The 22,649-nt window shown below is 44.3% G+C and overlaps 1 protein-coding gene across 4 annotated transcripts in view; it reads left to right on the top strand.

Moving 5' to 3' along the window:
• The window catches only part of RPS6KA2 (ribosomal protein S6 kinase A2), a 444,300-nt gene that overhangs the window by 307,579 nt on the left and 114,072 nt on the right, over nt 1-22,649 (top strand). For 3 of the 4 annotated variants that reach the window (XM_054491090.2, XM_054491089.2, XM_054491092.2), the window contains one exon: nt 19,282-19,398. In XM_054491090.2, coding sequence (XP_054347065.1) covers nt 19,282-19,398 — 117 coding nt within the window. Of the gene's footprint in view, nt 1-11,010; nt 11,094-19,281; nt 19,399-22,649 lie in introns of those variants that run through there. The other variant, XM_063666829.1, reaches the window with a different exon arrangement.

The following is a 22,649-nucleotide window of genomic DNA, read 5'->3' as shown; positions in this document are numbered from 1 at the left end:
AGGAGCTGCGCTCTGTGCGCTCGGGCTGCAGCTGCCTCTGCCTGTGGGCTGGGTGGGAACTGCCTGCTGTAGATCAGGGAGGAACTTAGCAGAGAGGGGAGGGCATGTTCTACTTTGTGCCCTCTTGTTCAGCACAGCCACTTGGCATTGGGTAACAGGAAAAGAAAATGTGTTTGGCGAGGCAGGGTGTGATGAGTCAGCCCTGGCTAATGCCCCGTGGTCTGGATGCTGGCATGCAGGTTTCTTGGCAGTTGCCTGAGAACTCGTGGACATGGCCAGAACACTGGACACCAGCTACACACTGAGTCCACGCCCAGCATACCAGCCTCTAGCGGTCTTCTAAATCTGCCTGGGTGAAACAATAGAAAATGTTCATTAGGGGATTGTACTTTTACAAAGAGTGCCCTGACAAGCTTTTTTTGTTGTGTTTTGTTTGGGTTTCTGGTGGAGCTTACTGGAAGGCTGTGGGTGGCCTACCTAGAATAACGATGCCCAATTCAGACAGCTGGACTCAGAGGGATTCTGCTCCACACAGAAACAGTAACATTACATTCTCTTTGGGGTTTTGTTATTGTGGCGGTAAAGGAAGGTTTGTATTATGTCCTGTGTTCCTTTGGGTGTGCCAGATGCCCATCTCTGTACTCTTGAGTCTATTCCAGCAGGACCTGGTCATCTTCATTCCTATAGGTTAGTGGTGGGATTCTCCTGTCTTCTCAGGAGTAAGTGGTTCTCAACCACAACCCACTCACGAAATTCACTTTCTTCTATGATGAAGGGTTAGTGTGCTTAAAAGGCCAGCTGACGCAAAGGTGGAGATTAACATGGGTATATTTCAATGGCTATGGGAATGACCATTTCTAACATGTCAGATAGTAGGGGTGAAAGCCATTAGGGACTCACAAGCCAAGAAAAATGAAAATGCAATAACATCCACAGTCAGTCGCCTGTGGAGCTGAGGAGTTGGTGTGAGTGAATTTGCACCCAGTGGGTGAGGCTCTGTCTGAACCCGAGCAGGGAACCCCAGCAGGTAGGGCCTGGAACAAGGACCCTTGCACAGGAGAGAGCCACCTGATTTCCTGCCTATCCAGGACTTTGCAGAAGAGAGAAAGAGGGTCCAGGAACAGGCTATTCACTGCTCCCCAAAGACCAGCTCCAGATAAGTGCATATGGATAACCCCTGGATTACAGGAGAAAGAATCAGAAATTGCTTCTTCTTACCCCAGGGCTTCTAGCCATGGCCCTTCCACTCAAGCCCTGAGCTCACTGCCCCAACTGTTTTCCCCCAGATACCCCCCTTAGCAACTGTCACCCTAGGATTCCCCATCACCTCCACCCTGGGCCATCCTTCCTAGAGCAGCACCCCCTAGTCTCCTTCCTTTTCCCCACAGTCTGCCTAAAGTATATTTTTACCTATAAGTGAGGTGATGGCAGCCCACCTCTCTGATGACGCCCAGATGAAGGACCTTTCTGGGTAGGGAGAAGGATGCTCTTGTTCCGTGATGATTCTGTGTCACCTTTCAGAATGATGAAATCTCAAACATGAAAGGTGACTGGGAAATGTAACCATAGTAGGTTCTTTGCCCGATGCACACAGGAGTCAGTACACCGAGATACTGGGTTGCAGCAGAGAAAGAGGCTCAATCGTAGCATCCCTGAACGAGGCAATGGGAGAGAACCTCAAATCCACCTCCCCGAGGAATTTGGGCTTAGGATTGTGGCTTTTGGAGTGGCTGCAGTGTGGAGATTGTTGATTTGTGGAAGAGTACAGGGTGACTTCGTGGGACAGGGAGAGGAAGTAGCTATATTCTACGCCAATCCCATTCCTCTGTGGGGGTCTTCAAACTGGTTGCTGGAATTCGGGGTCTGAAAAACATCTTAAATGATCCTTAAACAAAAGCTTTATGGCTCCAAGGTCAGAGATCCCAGAACAGTAGGGGTGCAGATGGTCAGTGTCTAGAGCTACGTGACTTTTCGCAACAAGTAAGTGGGCCAGAGTGCAGCCTGATGAATGCTGCTTAGAACTGTGTTCCTGTCCAGAAGCTGGTATGCAATTCTTCTCACCCCTGTCACTTATGAAGAGATATACAAATAACTGTGACGTGGAGGAGTAGTCCCTTTTCCCATTGTAAAACCTACCACGTACCTGGGAAGAAAACAGATTTACCTGCTTAGGATGTATGTTCCTGGTTCAAGCTATTGCAGTGTCTTTGAGCCCAAATTGCTAAAGAAATCATCAATTTTTACATTGGGTTTAGGGAACTGATGTTTTTTGCTGTCACTTGAACAGTATTCTAGCTCTATAGAGAAAAAGTATAGAAGCAACAGTTTCCTAAAGTCATCTCAAAATCAGGTTTTGTAAATTACCAATTGACCTTTGTAAAACTGGAGACATTTTTCATGTGGTGGGCAATCTTTGTATTTCTGACTTGCTGTGGATTTCCTGGTCTGGGCAGTGTCTCCTCACATCAACATCAGAATTCTCATTATAAGTAGGCTTTTCCTGGGGATGGAAGGTCAGACTTGTTTGCTTAGAAAAAAAACAAAAAAACAAAACCCTTTCAGACAGCAGGTTGGTTTTGCTCCCTTCTTTCAGGCTGCAGTGGAGGAGGATGGAGTCATGTGCTGGAATGGGACCCCCCCATGGCCACCCGCGTGCGGGCCGTGAGTTCTCACATCGCATCAGACCTCATGACTTAGGTTTTGTCCCTGAATGTTTCTTTCTGTCCCCCACACAGGATGCACATCCGGAGCTGGGAAGAGGAATAGAAAGGGAACAGAAATTCCCATGGGATTTTTATTCAGCCAGCAGCTTCTAGTTCCATGGTTAATTCTTCTTTGCATTTAATGTTTACAACAAAAGGAGGCAGGTTAAGCTTTATATTACATTCAGCTTCATAAAACTGGCCTGACAGTCTGGGAATATGTTAGTCTTAAGACTTGAGACAGAAGCTAAAATGTTCATGAACGAGCAAAATTTTGCAGATCTCTTACTTCTGGGAAAGGGGTAGCAGTTGCTTCTCAGGTCATCATTATTTGAAAAGCTCTAAGTCTAATAAGAAAAATGTGTCACTCTGTGGGAAGAAGTAGCAGAAAGCTGAACTTACGAACTGCATCAGTTGCTTCAGTGATGGCAGCACCAAGAACTGCACTAGAAAATTCCAAATGCTCTTGCCTGGACAGACAGATAGACAGATACACACACGGGGTTTGGTGCAGTTTCCAGCCACTGCCTTGGAGTAGCCTGTAGGTGAGAGCTCCTTCTGAGATACACATACTAGTTTCCCATGAACAGACTTTGACCTAACTGTGTATTTTTCAGCAGGGCTAAGTTCTGAATAAGATCCAAGAATACGGATGCAAATCTCGGTGGGGATTTGCACTAATGTTCCAAAGCTGTCATTTGGAGAAAGAAGAGCAATTTGGAAACATTTGAAAACAGATGATAGTAGGCTGGCTTTCTTTTTTTAACGTATCAGCTTGTAATGGGTGCAGAAATTAGCCAAGTCTGTTTAAAGCAGTGCCCTGTGTTTGGCTCAGCAATGGCATCATCTAACAATGGGATGAGCCGCACGTGTGATAATATGTGAGCACTGAGTCAGGGCTGACTGGCCCACGTCAGAGCCAGCAGAAAAAGAGGGCTGGCGGGGCGGGTCAGTGAGTTGTCTCTGAGTCCTTCCCGCTCTGGCCAGGCAGTTTGCTACTCGGGAACACCACGAGTGGGTGCCATGTTTTTTTTTGTTTTGTTTTGTTTTTGTTTTTTAATGACTCCTGTTTCTTTCCCAAGCATTTTCTTGCATTAAGGAGTTTAAGGAAAAAAAAAAGTGGGACTAAACATGAGTAAGTGGAGGCTGGGCGTGGTGGCTCACACCTATAACCTCAGCATTTTGGGAGGCCGAGGTGGGCAGATTGCTTGAGCTCAGGAGTTTGAGACCTGCCTGGGCAACATAGTGAGACCACCATCTCTACAAAAAAATGCAAAAAAAATTAGCCAGGCATGGTGTCACTTACCTGTTGTCCCAGCTACTCGGGAGGCTGTGGTGGGGGATATCTTGAGCCCAGGGAACTCGAAGCGAGGGCTGTTTGCACCACTGCACTGCAGCCCAGGCAACAGAGTGAGACTCTGTTTCAAAAATAAGAACAAAAACCAAAAATGAGTAAGTGGCTAAGACACATGCTCCCTCCAGGGTTTGAGTTGAGTCTACCTTGAGAATTTTACATTCAGCAATATTATGTAAGTGTGTGTTCATATGCTAATGATAATAAACCATACAGATGTCAAGCTGTTACTAAAACCCAGTGGATCAATGTCAAAGCTAGACTGCAGAATCCGTAGAGAGCCATTGCACACCTGTGGCCATTGCCAGGATACAGCCCACATTAGCCTCCAGGGACCAGCGTGGTTGTCGCCCCATCCCTGCTATGCCACTGAAAAAGAGCTGGTCGTCTTTGTGCATAGGAAATGATACACTTTTTACTTAGCAATTTGGAAGTAGCATCCTCGATGCATGGGTTTCCTAACCAAGTTTCCAAATCCCTTTTTCTAAAATAAATAGTGGACTTTTTGGCATGTGACTGTGAGAGCTTCAGAAACCTTTTGGGATTGTCTCCTCCATCACTGAACTCTCTCCCAGGCAAGGCGTGTGGTCCAGATGCAGAACAGGACACCTGCAATTGGGGGATGTGGCCAAGGCATTTTACCAAACCTCAAGCTAGGGTAGATTTAAAAAAAAAAAAACTTTTATAATACAATTTCTTTTGATCTTGAACACTTACATATTGTGCCAGTAATGCCTTCTGGAGTGTAGAAAGTTCTCAAGCCCACATCTTTCGCCACACAGAGGGATTGGCTGTCATCATGTGGGTGAGGCCATGCCACTGGGTGATTCTGCAGCCTGGCATTTGAGCAGGGCCTCCTGGGGACCGCCAAGCACCGCTCTAAACCATTTCACAAGTTTTCGTCGATTCCTTGAACAAAGACTGAGGAAAGATGGTGCCAGACACTTTGCAAGGTAGAAGGGGATAAGCAGGCATTAGTACAAAATGTGGCCTGTCCTGTGGGGGGTCAAAGACCTGTGAAATTGAGAATTGAGACTGTATTTAATCCACACACAGCCCCTGATTTCCCCTGCAGGTGTTTATGGGGTCAGGGAGCTGCTTTTGAGCAGCACTGGGTAACAAGGATCTCTAGGTAGGTGAAATCCACCAGGTGTGGATCTTCAGCCTCTCAGTCTGTGGTGCTTGCGAATGACAATGGAAACGCTGATAAAATTAAGTTGTGTCATAAGGCAGTCTGAAAGGGCGTTGTGCTGTGTAAACTACTTCAGTTTGTCGCCTCACTTGAAATACCCTATCTGTGCCCAAGACTGTTCGGAAATCTGTAATTTATATTTCGTATTGGCAAAACCTACTGCATGTTTGCATTTCAGCAGTTAGCTTAATTCCATTCAAGTCATTGTTTTGTGCCAAGTCCTTCTTGCTCTGACCATTCTGCAGGCTCAGGGATGGAGGGTGATCAGATGCCCGGTGGGCTGGTGGGGCCGTTTCAAAACTTGGCACCATATCTAATATTTTTTTTTAACAAAATGCTTCATAATCTTTTAGAATGTAATAACTAAGTTAGTTTAAAAAGAAAAGAAAGAAGGATGGCTATTTAGTGAACTCCTTTGAATGAGGTTTTTGTCCAAAAGTTTTATCTTTTCAACAGTTTTGGAAACTGCTAAGAGATGATCTGCACGTTACCTCTGACATCATTTAAACCTGATTCTGAAGTGTTGATTGTTTTTCGTATGGCTTCCATTCGTAAGAATCGTCAGGATAGGAAATAGCACACAGAGCAGGGGCTGCCACATGCCACATGTCTTCTGAAACGCCACTGGCCACATTGGAAATCCTCTCTCAGGAGATCTGGAATGATCTACTTTTAGCAGGAAACTGAAAAAGTAGTTAGGACCAGAGAGTATTGCAGAAGTAGTTCTCTTCCATTGCCCCAAGTGTCTCATTTATGCATTGGAGAATACCATTCACATTGAACCTTCCTTCAAAGATTAAGGGAGGATCAGTCCAACACACACATACATTACAAAAGGGATGGTCGCTGGTTTTGCTTGAGTTAATCCTAATGACTTTGAAAGAAAAACAAATTGAACCCTTCATATTTATATCTAGAAAACTACTTAATGTAAAAGAAATAAATGTATCACACTTAACTCAGTTATCTAATTAGTGTTACAGAGAGTAGTACCTAATGTCACTTTCTTTTTTTTTTTTTTTTTTTTTTTTTTTGAGATAGAGTCCGGCTGTGTTGCCAGGCTGGAGTGTCGTGATCTCGGCTCACTGCAACCTCCGCCTCCCAGGTTCAAGCGATTCCCGTGCCTCAGCCTCCCGAGTAGCTGGGACTACAGGCGCCCGCCACCATGCCTGGCTAATTTTTTGTATTTTAGTAGAAACAGGGTTTCACCGTGTTAGCCAGGATGGTCTTGATCCCCTGACCTTGTGATCTGCCCGCCTCGGCCTCCCAAAGTGCTGGGATTACAGGCGTGAGCCATCGCACCCGGCCCTAATTTCACTTTAAAACAAGTTCTTTTGTTTGTCAGTTTCCAGTAAATTGTTGCCACCCACCCCTAGAGACACCCACCTCCCAGGAAAAAAAGTCTATGAACTGCCTCCCTGACTGCCCGCAGTGCTGGGAAGCGCATGTTGCAGGCATTCGTGTTCACCATCTGTACCCTGATTGGACATTCCATGTTGATGCACAGGAGGAATCTTGTGTGTTGAGTATAAAAAATGTTAATAGCTTTAAAAATATTGAGTCTTTCTTTTTTACCAATTAATAGGTTTATTCTTTGATCCAGAAATGATATCCAAATTGTTTTCCATTGGCTTCCTTTTTTTTTTTTTTTTTTTTTTTTTTTTTTTTTTTTTTTTTTTACTGTTATGATTTCATTTCTATGAGGTATCTAGACAAATTCATGGGGACAGAAAATAGAATGGTGGTTATCAGGACTAGGGGGAGGAATGGGGATTTAGATAGTGTTTACTGAGTCCAGAATTTCTTTAGGATGATGGGAAACTTCTGGAAACAGTGGTGATAGGAACACAATGTGAATGTACTTAATACCACTGAACTGTACACTTACGAGTGGTTAAAGTGGTAAATTTTATGTAATACACATTTTGCCACAATAAACAAAGCCTCATTACACATAATTTGCAGAAAACTCCTCCCCCTGCAGAAATAACCAAACCAACAACCCATTTCTAGCCCACTTCCCCTGATAGCTACTTTCTATTTATTTTCTTTCCTTATGCAGCACAACTCTGCAAGCTACTCACATCAAGCTAAAATAAGCGAGAGAGAGACTGACACTCCAAAACAAAGAGTTTGAGAATAGCAAGGAGTTGCAATCTGGGGTATATGGTTGGGGAAAGGGGAATGAATCTTTTAGAGGTAAAAAGAAGTCCATGTAAGCTGTTTTAAGACAAAGAACATTGTTCACAGGGGCTTCTCACAGGCTCCAGTTCCCAGCTCCCTTGCAGTGTGGTGACTGTGTGAATGGCCAGAAGCCACACTTAGTCCACCAACACCACAAGCCTGAAAGCCTTTCTCTCATTTCAGGGCGGGAGGCTCACTTAGTTACGCTCAAAGCTTCCTGTGCATTGGAGTCACCCGGGGAGCTTTAAAAACCATCAACAGGTTGTGAGGACTGGTCTGGGTACTGCATTGGCTTCCATTTTTTCCCCTTGCAGCGAGTTGTTTGATCTTATTTGCTTTTCAAAACTCAACAGTTAATTTTGCCTGAACTTTCCATTATAGTTCAGTGCAGCTGGATAGGATAGCAGTGAGTAAACAGAGGGAATGTCACATAGTTTATCATTTTAAATGTCCTTATATAGAAACTTAGCCAGTTTTCTATTTCTGTATAGGAAATTTAGAAAACAAAGGGGAGAAAATTAATCATTTATATTTTCTAATACTATCACTTCTAATATCTTGATGTATTTTCCATAAATATTTTTCCTACCTTGTGAAAATGTGACGGTAATTATACATGACGCTTATTTTTCTGCTTTCTTTTAATCTTATAACGAAGCTCTTTCAATATTGCCAAATAGACTTAAAAATCACTTTTTACCATTTTTAAAATTTTTAAATGATTATAGAGTCACAGGAAGCTGCAAAACACGTGGCAGAGGCCCTTTGTGCTTCAGCCGGGCTCCACCTTGTACAACCACAGGGCAGTATGAAAACCAGGAATTTTACATTTGGTACAATTGACAGACCTTATTAATATTTTACCAGTTTTACGTGTACTCATATGTGTGTGTATATGAGGTCTCTGCAAATATATCACATGTGTAATTTGTGGCAATACCATCCTGATGAAGATATAGAACTGTCCCATCGCCACAAATATCCCTCATGGTACCCTTTTATGGACACACACACACCCCAACACCAACCATTGCTCACCTCTGGCAACCACTAAACTGTTCACCTCTGCAATTTTGCATTTCAAAAATATGTAAATGGAATCATACATTGTATAATCCTTTGAGATTTGCTTTTTTTCAGTGAGTGTGATTTTCTGGAGATCCATACAACTTGTGACTAACAGTAGTTTGTTCCTTTGCATTTGTGCGTAGTATTCCATGATGTGATGTACTGCGGCTTGTTGAACCATTTATTCATTGAAGACCATTTGGGCTGTTTGAGTTTTTGCATCACAAATAAAGCTGCTATGAACATTTGAGTACAGGTTTTTGTGTGAGCTTAGTTTTCATTTCTCTGAGATAAATGCCCTGGAATACGTTTGCTGGGATGTTTTGTTTTGTAAGACACTGGCCAGACTGTTTTCTACAGTGGCTGGAACATTTTATATTCACACCAGCAATGTGCAAGGTTCAGTTTCTCTGCATCCTCACTGGCGTTTGATGTTTATCACTATTTTTTTATTTTAGCAATTCTGATGGGTATGTACTGATACTTTATTGCAGCTCTCCACTTCTCTAATGACTAATGATATTGAGTAAATTCTCATGTGCTTATTTGTCATCTGTGTCTTCAGTGGTGAAGTGTCTGCTTGTCTCCCCCATTTTCTAATGGATTGTTTTGTTTTACTGTTGACTTTGGAGAATTCCTTATATATTATGGATGCAGAACCTTTGTTGGATGTGTGGTTTACAAACATTTTCTCCCAATCTATAGCTTGTCTTTTCATCTCCTTCACAGAGTCTTTGCAAAGCAAAAGCTTTAAATTTTGATGAAGTTTGATTTATCACTTTTTTCTTTGATGAATCATGGTTTGGATGTCATGTCTAAGAATTTTTCCCTAGCCCTACGTTTGGACAATTTTCCCCTATGTTTTCTTCTGAAAGTTTCGTAGCTTTATGTTTTATATTTATGTCTGTGATCCATTTTCAGTTAATTATTGTGTAAGAGATGGAATTTAGGTTAAATGTCTTTTTTTTTTCTTTGCCTATGAATGTCCAGTGCTCCAGCGTCATTCGTCGAAAAGGCTGCCTTTCCTCTGTTGAATTGCTTTTCCAAAAGCAGCTGGGTATATTTGAATGCTTCTATTCCTAGGTCCTCTTATTCCATTCCATTGATCTGTGTGTCTACCCCTTCACTAATAGCACACCGTCTTGATTACTGTAGCTATGTAGCAAACCTTAGCATTTGTAGAGAGACTCCTCCCACTCAGTGTTTTTTCAAAATTGGGTATTATAGGTCTTTTGCTTTTCCATGAAATTTTAGAATAAACTTATCTATACTTAAAAAAACCCTTGCTCATATTTTGATGGGAGTTGTGTTATACCTACAGGTGCATTTGTGAACAATTAACATCTTTACCATTTTGGCTCTTCTGAGCTGTCAGCATGGCATGTCTCATTTCTTCCAATAGTGTTCCGTAATTTTTGACACACAGATACTAGACTTGTTGTTACTTTATATGTAAGTATTTCATCTTTTTGGAGTAATAGGAAAAAGCGCAATCACTCTGAAAGCCTACATAAACTTTCATTTGGTGGATAGATCATCATTTTCCTTATTCTTCCCCACTTGCTGGACGTTTCAATTGTTTCTTATTTCTTCACTGTTATAAATGATGTTACAGCTTTCTATGTGTAAATGTTTTTGATGACTTAAGGTCCCTGGGTCAGAAGGTGTGCACGTTATGCCTATTGGTCAGCCATGGAATTTGTACAGAATAGAAGCAGGCTTTCTGTTCAGGGCCTGCCAGTCTGCCCCATAGGACAGGTGTGTTTCCACTCACAGTGGTATTTCTTTTTCTAAAACATGGACTCAGTTACTCTTTCAATCCTTTCCTGCATTGCAGCTGACTACTCTCTATCACAATTAATATAAAGTTCCATATAAGGCACAATTACTGTTTTTCTGAAAACATGACCTCGTGCTGCACACGTGCCATGGGTTAAGCAGCTGCCGCCATCACTCTGCCCTCCAGAATGGCCTCTTCTGATCCTTTAGCACATCCTCTCCATTTGCTAAGATGTTATCAATTTGAATAATTCATCCTGATCTGCAGCCTAACAGTTTTGCTCTGCCAGCTCTCATCCAGATCACAAACACCGTGCATGACCAGTTGGGCACCAGCACCACTGCCAGAGAGTGGGCACTCAGCCGCTGACTCAGCGGCCGACCTTTCAGAACCATTTTGGGGATGAGACTTTCCCCATCACCCCATCAGCTGTGATATTGATTGCCATGGATTTGGTGAACCATTTTTAAAAAATCCATTACTTAAGCAGCTTTTCCTTGCAGAGCCCAAACTGCCTTCCTTTAAGTCGGTGGTGTTGCAGCGCTGTAGAGTGAGTTGGCCCCGTGCACACTCCCGTTTCAGCTGCTGGAGAGGAGGACGGACGTCACCGGCCTCTCTTACCCCAGCAAGCGTTCCTCTGCTGGGCATCTGAACGGTCTGATCAATATAGCCTTGCGTTTTTGCTCAGTACACTTGAAATAGAAACTAATTTTGTCTATTTGCAGGGCTGAGGTGGAAGGATCGCTTGAGCCCAGGAGGTCGAAGCTGCAGTGAGCCAAGATCATGCCACTGCATTCCAGTCTGGGTGACAAAGTAAGACCCTGTCTCAAAGAAAAAGAAAAGAAAAGAAACTAACTTTGTGTGAGAAGAGCCCACCAGCTCAGGGTCCCCAACAGCTGGGCACTCTTGGGATGTGCGTTTTCTTTACATCCTAGTTGACTCAGCATTTTTTATTCTTCTTAATGGAAACATCGCAGCCATCAACTTATTCTGGTAGAGGTATTGACCAAACATTCACCAACATGTTGCTTTTGAAAAAGTATGAGGAGATCACATTGGAAACATGTAGATAATTGAGTGTGGGAGAAGATGATATTTGTAGAATTTCTATTTTCCCTTTTCTGCTAAAGAAATAGGAAATTTATCCCAATAGATCTCACTGGGATATGACTGTAGTTTTCTTGGTTATACTGATGACAGTTTATTATGATGTAGGTTTTAACACTTGTGATTTTAAATCCTGTGTTATCAGTTTTCTCTCATTTCTTGGTGCAGTTTCATACTATATATCTCAGAGACAAAAAAAAATGTTAGTTTTCCAAGTCAGGGTGACACACTAGCATAAATAATGTCCCATTTGGTGCACACCAGGCATGCGTCCTGGTATCACTGTCACCTTCTGTGGGTTTTTACCTGGCATTATTTTAAAGTTGTGCTAAATAATACAGATGTATTCAGCCCCTTTAGGCACTCATCCCACTGCCCAGACCGGAGATGGTCCCATCTTAAGTTTTCCACGAGGAAACACTGCAGCTTGACCTAACCTGCATTCATATTCCATCTGCCCTGAGTGTGAGGCTTCTCGGAGATCATTCCCGTGCATCTTAATACACTCATGTCAGTCAGTAGCTACCGTCTCATTCCCCGATGCTAGTAATGAGTCTTCATAAAGCAAATCATTGAAGATAATTTTCAAGATGAAGTGGAAGGGGTCATGGAGCCATACCTAAAACACATTGTCAGACACCAACACCCCAAGCTTCCGTGAGGACTTCACACTGACGTTTCCCAGGGAGGTTAAGGATTGGAGGATTTATTAGAAGGAGCACACCCACAGAATGGCCGATGTCAGGACTGGGAGCCCATGTGTGTGCAGGAAGCCCTGGCTCTCCACTCTTTGCAAGTCTTTTCTGTGGGAAGGAGGCCCCTGCAAAAGTGGTGGCGCTCCATCTGTCAGTCACCGTTTATAAGCACAACTTTCAGAGTCCAATTTGCATTGACTGTGACTTATAAAAATACCAGCAGATTGAGGGCTGAGAAGAAGGGAAGGGAAAATGATCCACGGGAACAACAGGCAACGAAGGCAAAGGCAGAAACAGTGGCGAGGTAGCAGGGCTTAATTAAAACCAGAGAGGAAACATCCTGGGTAGGTTCCTCTCTCCTCAGTCACTAAAATGAACAGGGACGGGGTGGGGAGGCAGAAAGGCAAGTTTGGATAGAAAGAGAAAAGAAAGGAGAGAAATGCCAAGGCTGGTTTTGCTGCTTCTCCTCCTTTCTTCGCATAATCTCTGTCCACTCAGTGCTGCTGTGTTCTGGGAACCTTACATTAGCCCAGCCTCAGTTCCAAGGAGCTTCAGTGAGTAGCTTAACGGAGACTTCTCCCCGAAGAGGAAAGGAGCCCAAGCAGCCACCCCACTCCTAGATTGTCACTGTGCATGCGGTGACTGCAGTGAGCACTCTTGGATGCTAAATCACTTTCTTTGGTCAGAAAAAGAAAAAGCCATATTCCAGGATGGATGAGAAAACAGAGCCCAGCCCTGTTCCTGCACATTGCTTTCCCTCCGCGGATTCTGCGGCATCCATTTGAACATTGTATCAAACAGATGCAGTTCAAACTCTGAAAATGACCAGGGTTGAAATGGAGACCTTGTCTCGCTGAGCAGGCCTGCCCTGTATCAAGTAGATAGGCTCACACTCCTGAAATTTCAGAGCTTCTATCTGCGATCTTGACATGGCATCCGGTATTTTCCTTTCTCTTTCCTTCTGCTGCTTCCCTTCCTCCTATGATTTTGTGGCAGATTTATTCCTCTTAAATTAAGCCGTCTTTGTGTCACCTAGATTCCAGCAGGCGCCCATATCACCAGCCTGATTTCCATTCTTGAGGGTACTGGTTCTGCTGTACTAAATGTCTCACTTATATTTAGCTTTTTAGAAATGGAAGGGAAACTTTTTGTAGAAATGGTTTCCTAAGGAATTGATTGGACAAATGCAGCTGGTCCCATCCTTTCATTTCACATTTGCTCACACCAGCAAAAGCAGACTCATTTGTGGAGACGCAGAAAGGGCAGTTTAAAGAGTAGAGAAGGCCCCAGAATTCACGAGCCGTTACTGCTGTAAACGTCCTAGGCCCTGGTTGGAACGGAAGCAGCGTTGCCAGGAGCATGGGTCCTGGACCTCAGGTGATCTGAATTCTGGTCCCTTGAATAGTAAGATGCCCAACCTGCTAACATGGGGGGTTCCTTCTGGTTCTTAGAGTCTTTGGTTCAAATGTCTAGTTATTTTTATTTCATATTAGTAATTACAAAAACGGTCTACTGGAGGATTTTTGTCATGGGTGGCATGTGTTCACTGGTGCAGCCAGCTTTCCTGGTAACCAAAGGCCGAGGACCCACGAGCTATCAGGAGTCGTGCCGCAGATGGAGCTCGCTCTCCGGGGGCTGTTCCTGCACAGACTCCCCTCTACTCTTCTCAGCAAGTCTGCGGCTGTCTTTCTTTTCTGGAAGAGGCTAAAAAGCCATTTAGTGGATCTTCTCTTCCTTTAAAAGCATTCCTGAGCTTCCATTCTAGCGGCATGGTAGACTACATGTGGCCAGCCCTCATGTGAAATACGACTGAAAGTCCTGGATCAAGTATCCCTTTAAGAATGTTTAAAAGTGTGAGTGAGCTGGGGAGTAAGGAATACACAGAGGCCAAACCCTGTGTTAGAGCAGGGAACCCGAGGAAGGAGACAGTTACAGCCAGCTTTCTCCTGGAGGCCAGGTGACAACCTGGTGAACTTGAGCTTGGCTGTTTACAGCCTCACAGGGCAGGGGAACTGGTGACAAATCCCAGGGCTGGCCCCAGGCAGACCTCTTGCCCCACTGCCTGCATAAAGCTGGGACTTTAAGGAGCTCCATCCCAATGTAAGAAAAAGCCAGAACAGGACCTGTCTGTCTCACACACACTCACGTATATGCATTCCACATGTACACTTGCACACACACACATGCACACACTCAGGACAGTTGCCTGTGATGGGCCTCTAGAACTGGACCTCTGGGAGCAGCCCCTGCTGGAGATTGAGATTTGAGAGTTGTCAGTGTTTATTTACATAGTTTGTAAAGCCCTGAGACAGGACGAGGTTCCTAGGGGGTAACTACATGGAGACAAAAGGCCAGGGACTATGCCCAGGAGAAAGGTGACCTTGGCAGACACAGAAAGAGGGGTAGGTAGAACCGAACCCAGGGGAGCAGGATGTACTGGAATCCAGGTGAAGGGAGTGTTTCAAGCGAGAGGGGTGAATAGCCATGCCCGGTGCTATGGAGGATGGAAATTTGGCCACTCGATTTAGCAATGGGTAAGATTTGGATAACTTGAGAAGGGCACTTTTGGTGAGATAATGGAAGTCAGATTCTAGGTGAAGCCAAGTTTAGAGATTCCAGACCAAGGAGGCCTCGCCCAGGGCCTGGAATCTGCATTTTAACAAGTTCCTTGGGGTGATTCTGAAGCAGGTGGGCAACATAGAACATTCATACATTCAGAACCTCCAGGACACGATACTGTTCCTGGGCAGGTGTGTCTGGGTTTTGTGCCTTGAGAGAATGACTTGCGATGCGGTGTTCTGTCGTTAAGCCTTTATATGATGCCAGCCTCTTTGTCACCGGGGATTCAGGAGGGACTCCACCAATGCTGTCCTCAAAGCCAGGCTCTTGTCCACCTGCTCATCTGTTCATGCCGTCAGCAGCAGAACAGTGCTGGCTTGATGGGACCTGTGAGTCGGAGATATATTCTTTTCCACATTTTCATAAACCACCTGTGTAATAATATATTCTGTTATTATTCTGGAAATTAATATCCTACATGTGAATCTGCGATTTCTAGAATGACCTCTCTCCTTTTTTGGAAATAATGTGAACCCTTGCCTATTTTGTTTCCTATGTCCTTATCATTAATAATCCACAACTTTTAATTTGCACTTTCTATAAATATTATCCCTTTAATGACATGAAGAGCAGATGATTCAGAATGGAGGAAATGACCTAAGAAGGTGACTTCGGCCCAGAGAGAGGCATGGAGAGCCACAGTGGCCGACCTCCCTCATCTTTCTCCCTGTCACTCCCACTTCCCAGCCACTCTGAGCAGCTGCTGAAATACCTGCCCAGGACTTCCTGCAGTCTCTGGAATTTTGAGTGCAGTTCTGCAGGAATTTTAAAAATTCCTGTCACAATTTGTCACATTCAAACATCATTTAAACAGTTGATACCTCTAGTTTTTCTTTCTCATGTTACAAAATGTTTGGAATCGTTGCTTATGGAGCTAGCACCTGATCACAGCCCCAGCTCCTCCTCCCAAAGCTCTCAAGTTAGCTTTAAAAATACTGTTTACAGGAGCTGTGCTGGAAACCACATGCTTCTGCCATGGATGCAGCAGATTCAGGAACAGACTTGATCTTCCTAAGGGATTGCATGCAAATCCTCATCAAGCTCTAGATAAAATTACCTGCCTCGTAAAACAGAAAAGGCACATATTTCAAAATGAAATGTGAGTAACATTTTCATGCTAGTTGCCCCTTAGGGCGGTTGTCACGAAGGGATCCAGAAACCAGGGCTGTCCAGAGATGGTCGTCATCAGCAGTGCCCAGGAGTATGGTGCTGGGGCTTCATCTGGCTGTTTCCTGTTCACACAGACCCCAGAGTGTGTGCCGAGTCCATAGAACACCAGATCTTTTTTCGTTTTGTTTTGTTTTCGTTTTGGGGAAAGTGAAAAAGAAAGTTAAGCATCCTCCAGCAAGTTCAAGCTAAAATGTCACTGTGAAGGCAGAACTCTGAAGTCTAAAAGGTGATACTCTTGGGGATTTTTTTCCATTGACGCCTCAGATGCTTTGCTGTTAAAAACCTTACCGATTTGAAATGAGAAATTAACTCTATTGCAATATTATTAGGGAAGAAAACTGGAGTTTTTGTGTCATTTTAGGAGATGAAATTATGCATGTACTTCAGGTACATTTGCTCTCAATACTTTGACAGAAAGAATCTGCACAAAATTTGAAATGTTATGAGATATCTGCGTCGAAGGCTTTGATTCAAAACGTTACAGAAATGGCTCAAGAAGGTGAACTTCTGCAACAGAGGTGGGGGTGTGGCGTGCACCGGGGAGGCAGGAGGCAACAGGGGGTGGCAATTCGGATGTGCTGAGGAAGGCGTGAAGCCAGCCTAAAAACGGGCTGACTGGGAGCAGGGGAACACCCATGGGAATCCTGAGGTGCCAGCGTCCATGGCCAGGTGGCATCCAGGTAGCCTGGATGCTGTCACTCTTGCTTCAGAGCCCAGTCCCACAAAGGCAGTGAAGGGGACTAGGACCCATGGGACTGCATGAGCTCATTCACCACAGCTGTGGGTATCAGACCCTCCACAAAGAGCTGCTGAAGAAAAGGAAGGAACTGGAAATCTTTAGGAAACATACACAAGGGCTGGGAAACATGCCCCAGGAAAGGGTGGTAGCTGCAGTGCGAAGCCTCCCTGGCCAGCTCCTGCCTCGCCTGCCCCACACCTCTGGGCAGTGTTGAATTTTACTTTCTGTTCTGCAGTGTCGCCGTTGCCATGCTCACATTACCAAAATGAAGTCACAGAAGGATGTGCTTTGGTGGTGATTCCTTTTTTCATAGTGTGGGCGTCGCATTAACACAGCTGCATGATGGGAGCTATTTTGGGAGGGAGGCTGGGGTTTGGATGACTCATGCGCATGCTAGTCCTGTAGGCAGAGGATGTTAATGGACCCATTGTGAGGAAAGTGTTTTAGTAACAGAAGAGGAGTATTTTGTTGTTCTTTAAATGACAAATCGTCTGCAATTTCTTTCTTCCTTTAGTAGGTCAATGACGGGAAAAGATAGCATATATGTTTCCATGATGAATTTTTTTGAACTTGGGCTCCTGCCTTTGTTTTCTGTGCAGGAAGCCACCTCCAGCAGCCGCGTGGAAGGTAGTGGTTCTCACAGGCAGTGACACACGTGGATCCCTGAGGGCCTCATTTTTCTCTGTCCCTTCCCATAAACCAGGAGATTTCACCACAAAAGCTGCACAGTCTCTAGTGGCTAGCATGGTCCTGCAATTTTAGTAAGCCTGTGCTTTGAAGGGAGGAAGGGCTTAAAATGTGATGTCCGCTCACAAATTAGCATCTAAATATAATGCCCATTGGCTGGGCTGTGCCTCTAGCATTTTTACTTACTCATTCAAGAAGTAATTATGAAGCAACAAAATTGTAATTCTGTATCTTCCAACTGCACTCATATGAACCTCAGGATGGATTAAACAGAGTCAATTTTGGCTATACTCATTGTTTTCCCAAACAAACAAAAAGAAAACCACTGTTTTTACAAAAATAGCAAATAATCCTTGAAGATATGGAGACGGAAGTGTTTCCTTTAACTGAGAATGGAAAAGCCATAGATAACTGCATAGGCCTCTAATCCGCTGTGAGTTTCCACGGCTTAGACACCTTATCTGCTTTTACATGTGCCTCTATTTGTGACATGGAGGTAAAATAGCAAGATTTATAAGTAACTGTTTTAAGAAACTGAATTTTTCAAACATTGTCATATAAGTTATTGCTATTGTGATTTCATTTGAAAGTCTTCACTCTTAGAGTAAAACAGAGGGTGGAAGTATTTGGCTTCAAAGTCAGTCCTTGATGAGAAACCCACCTCTATCACTTCCAGCTATTAATGTGTAATCTGAGTCTCAGGAGAAAATCTCCACAGTTTCTTAATGAAAAGAAGCAATGATGAATGAGAGGCCCCTGGTTCCCAGAGCACACTATGCATACAATTCCTGGTGGCTATTTTTGGATGCGCATTTTAGCCAGCAGTTTCTGAAGTTTTTCAGCCCCTCACCCCGAGCTAAAACTGTAGAAAAGGGTGTACGAATGTATAGATAGTGGAACAGAAATCTCAGAGAAATACAGAGATAAATTCAAGGAACAGTTGGGCTCGAATGTCTCGTGTTGGGAGAAACACCTCCTTTCCAGTGTTCCATTTCCAGGGCCTGGCACTTGGGCAGATGGCCTACCCCTTTACAAGGGAAGTCATGTGACTCTGGGGACAGGAAGCTCTGGGATGAAAATTTGTAGTGTTTTCTGTCAGTGTTTTCACTTATAGACTCTTTCTCCTACAGGGAAATCTTGCTTTCTGGGCGGGTGGAAAATCTTACCTGACTGCTTCTTCTGAAATATAATCTATAGGATGGCAATGACGGGTTCTTTACATTAGCTTTGACAAACATACCAGGGATAGCGTGAATCAGAAGGAGAAGGAGGACAAGCCGTCTGCATTTTCCAGACCACTTCTCCATCTAGGAACCCATCAATATGCTTTTGGTGTCATTTTGTTCCATAGTTGCTATATTCATCGTACCAGAACTTCTGCCCAGACTGTTAAGGAGCAGAATGGATTTCATTGAGAGTACCCTTAGATTTTTCGGAGGTCCTAGTAAGACCAAATGACAAAAGTCCATGGAGAAAAGAAACCATGAAGGCCCACAGGGTGCACACAATAACCACACACGTCACCAAGGTGATTCCATAAAACTAAATGGGCTGGGTGCGGTGGCTCATGCCTGTAACCCCAGCACTTTGGGAGGCCGAGGCAGGCAGATCGCGAGGTCAGGAGATCGGGACCATCCTGGCCAACATGGTGAAACCTTGTCTCTACTAAAAATACAAAAATTAGCTGGGCGTGGTGGCGGGGGGGCTGAGGCAAGAGAATCACTTGAACCTGGGAGGTGGAGGTTGCAGTGAGCCAAGATCGAGCCACTGCACTCCAGCCTGGGAGACAGAGTGAGACTCCATCTTAAAACAAAAAAACAAACAAAAAAAAAACCCAAAAACTAAATGGTGTCTCCACTTTTAAACTCCAGCGCTAAAATCTGTAACAGACCCAGCTCGTGGTAAAGTCAGGGAGGGAGGAAGCTGTGAGCGACTCTGAGGGACTCCTCCTGGTGTGTTTCTTACCCGTGCTGCTCTCTTGCAGGAAGAAGGCGTCGTGAAGGAGATAGACATCAGCCATCACGTGAAGGAGGGCTTTGAGAAGGCAGACCCTTCCCAGTTTGAGCTGCTGAAGGTTTTAGGACAAGGATCCTATGGAAAGGTGAGTTCAGCCCTGGCTGGCTCTTGAGTCTCATTACTGAACACAAAGGACACCTGGGCAGAGCCCCCCTGGATGAAAATTGCAGGCGGTCCTCACCTGCAGGGCTGCAATCCCGGGAACCTGGACAGGTCAGAACCAGGGCCTCACTTTGCACAGCCAGAATTCCAGTGGCACAGGGCTGGGCTGTGCCAGGTGAGAACGACAGTGCCGTTGGAGCTGTTACATGTACATTTGCTCCCTCTCTAGAGCCTCCCTTGGCTCTTGGTAAATCATCACCAAGGTGAGGAAGGTTATTGACCTGAGCCAATGTATCTTTGAAAGTGCATTCTAGCAGCTGTTTTCCCCAAAGAAAGAAAAAATAAGAGAACAAGGAAAAAAAAAAAGAAGAAAAAAATCCACTCCTCTGGATTGGGCACAGGAGCCAGGAAGGCTGGGGTCTGCAGCTGGCTCCCCTCCTCACCCTGCACAATTGCCTCATGAAGCCTCAGCTTCCCCACCCACTAAATGGAGAGGATAAAACCTACCTTATACAGTTGTTCCATGGAGTAAATAAGGCACGAATCCCACCCAGCAGTTGCCTAAGATGTATTTGTGCAGTGGAATTGTTCATTTCCCTTTTTTTTCACCTTCAAATTGCAGCAATAAAAGCTAATTTCTTTCAGGAAATGAGAAATAGTTGGCTCTTCATTTAATGCCACATCACATACAACAAGATGTCAATAACGCTTTTCAATTATGATGACATGTGACTTATTCCAGCACAATGCTAATTTCTCTGCTTCCTTGGGTTAGCTGTTAGAAATATATAGGCTCTGACAACTTGATTTCTAGAACATAAGGGCCTGAAATAAACCATGAAGCCAACCATTCCTTACATGTAAGCAGAACAGCCTGGCTCTTTAAAGTAACTATTTTTGTGTGGTATGTAGACATTTACCAAATCTTTGCATTCTTCACGTGACTTTGTGCCAAAATTCATGTGGCTCCTGTTAATTTAAGTGTAGAATGAATAGTACGTTCGTGTTCTGGATAATCCTATAGACTGCATGAACTGGATTGTTTGCAAAATTTATCTTTTGTCGTGCTTGTAATGTAGAATGTCTTTTTCTTTTCTTTTTCTCTTTTGTACGTGGTAATGTGGAAGGAACATGTGTTTATATGATGTATACACAAAATACGTTAGATTAAACCATAGGAAATTACCAGCAATATTTTGGGCCTACAAAAATATCTATTTAATGTGGCTAGTTGATATGGTGTTTATGAAATAGGGGGATGAAGATTTCAGTTTCTCATGATGTTAATAGCCATTACCAAAAAGCACAAAATCACAGAAGGCAGAGCCTGCCTAGTGATAGTGGAATGCCTCACTATTAATTAGAAATGTAGAGAAAAAAGAGAGAGGAGAATAATTTTCTCCATGATTTGAAAACAGAGACAAGCAAGCATTCTTTCCTTTTTCCACCTTTCAAGGGTGTTGCCCATGTGTTGTTTCTTGAGAACAGATTCCACCTGTGGAAGCACAGAATCAGCCGAATCATCTTTATCTGGAGGGAAGGAGTGCTGGAATACGTCCCGTGGGAGCGGCCCAGGAAGTGTCTGGGGGGCTTTGGTTGACCGGCTCTGTTACAGAGTGAATCTTACCAATGTCCTCCTCACAGAACTGGGGTATTAAAGATGAAAGGAGAAAGGCTTTTCCAGCTCCCTCGTTCAGATTTCCAATTTTGAATTTTAATTTTGCTTTAAAAAAACATGTTTTGGAAAACAAGTGAAATCATGGTGTTTGGCAGAATCCCGTTGGAATGATAATGTTCATAACACTCTGTCCCTTTCCTTCCCAGCCTTTCACCACTTCTAATTTTATCTTTACTTGTGTCTTTATTATATGAGGAATTAAAAAATAAAGTTTCAAGAACAGTAGTAGGTAGCGGAAAGAGAAGGATGAGGCAGTGGCAGCGCCCATGGGTGTCTGAACTCCAGGGATTACAGAATGGGCCAACTCCAGTAATGTCTGTCCAAAGCTGGTGTGAGGGGCGGGGCAGCAGGTCCAGGCTGGGGCTGGCATGGGAAGGGAGGCTTAGGTCTGCTCCATGGATTGATGCGAGCTGGACTCTGGAAAGAAGAGATATTATTCTCGAAAGTGTTGCTCAGACATTTCCAGGGAAGGTTGGAGCTAGTATCAGTCACTAGAGAGTCACAGATACAAATTATATTTGTCCACATAGGTTTGTTTGTGGTGAGTGTTTTTAATTTAAGCAAAACTGATGACAAGAGGGTGAGAAGCCGTGTGTTCTAATGCCACATGTTACTGTATTCCTCCTCTCCACATGCAAATAACACAACCTTATGCAAGAGTCGTCTTCCCTTTTGCACCTACCAGGGACAGAAGGACAACACTGAATATTCTCATTCTGCAGAAAGCACCTGTTCTTCAGGTTTCCACCTCCTGCCTCCGCTCCAAAGAGCAAAGACCTGGTGTGAATCTGGATGCAGTGTCCCGGGACGGGCCTTGCCTGGGAGCCGAGTCCTTCAACAGGGCTCATAGTTGCCTGTCACTGAGCCACTCCCTTCTTTCTCTTATTTAATGATGACATTGGAGACGCAGAAATGTATGACATGCAGTTTCTTCCCTTTAGACTTTTGCACTGGTGCCAGCTCCTGACTTCAGACTGCGCCAGGAGCCATTTGAGTGACTTGTCCCATTGCCTGCCTGTGTGAGCCGCTTAGGCTCTCCGAAGCCACTGCTCTTTGCCTGGTCAGCCGTAATAAGCTTGTTCCTGTGGCAGAAGCCACATTCACCACCAGCGGGAAGCGTCTCTGAGCTCTGAGCTCAGTCCTGCAGGCGAAGCCATCATGATTTCATTGCTATCTAGAGAGCAGGGCCATGAGTGGTGCTTCGGACCAGAGAAAAGCACAGAAAACAGCCTTATCCTCAGAATGAAAAGCAATTTAAAGCCTGAATCAGGAAAGCAATGAAAGATGGTGAAGCTTGTTCAGTGTTGAAAGGAGGGGTGCAGACACAGTGTTCCCTGCGAGCTTAGAGGAGGGAGGTGTGGGAACCACCCCGGGGCTGGGAAAGCAGCTTTGCCCTGGTCCCGCCTCCTCACCTGCTCCTGGAGCTCCCCTATTCGCATAAGTGCCCGGAATAGGATAGGAAACCTCTTTTCCTTTAAAATATTCTGGGGAATGAACTGTAGGTTATGATTCCTGCATTCTAAAAAGGAACCAAACCAAAGTTTTTAAAAAATCCT

The sequence above is a fragment of the Pongo pygmaeus genome, chromosome 5 (genome assembly GCF_028885625.2).
Source record: "Pongo pygmaeus isolate AG05252 chromosome 5, NHGRI_mPonPyg2-v2.0_pri, whole genome shotgun sequence".
NCBI lineage: Eukaryota > Metazoa > Chordata > Mammalia > Primates > Hominidae > Pongo > Pongo pygmaeus.
Note: the sequence above shows the minus strand (reverse complement) of the source record. Positions and strands in the feature narration are given on the sequence as shown.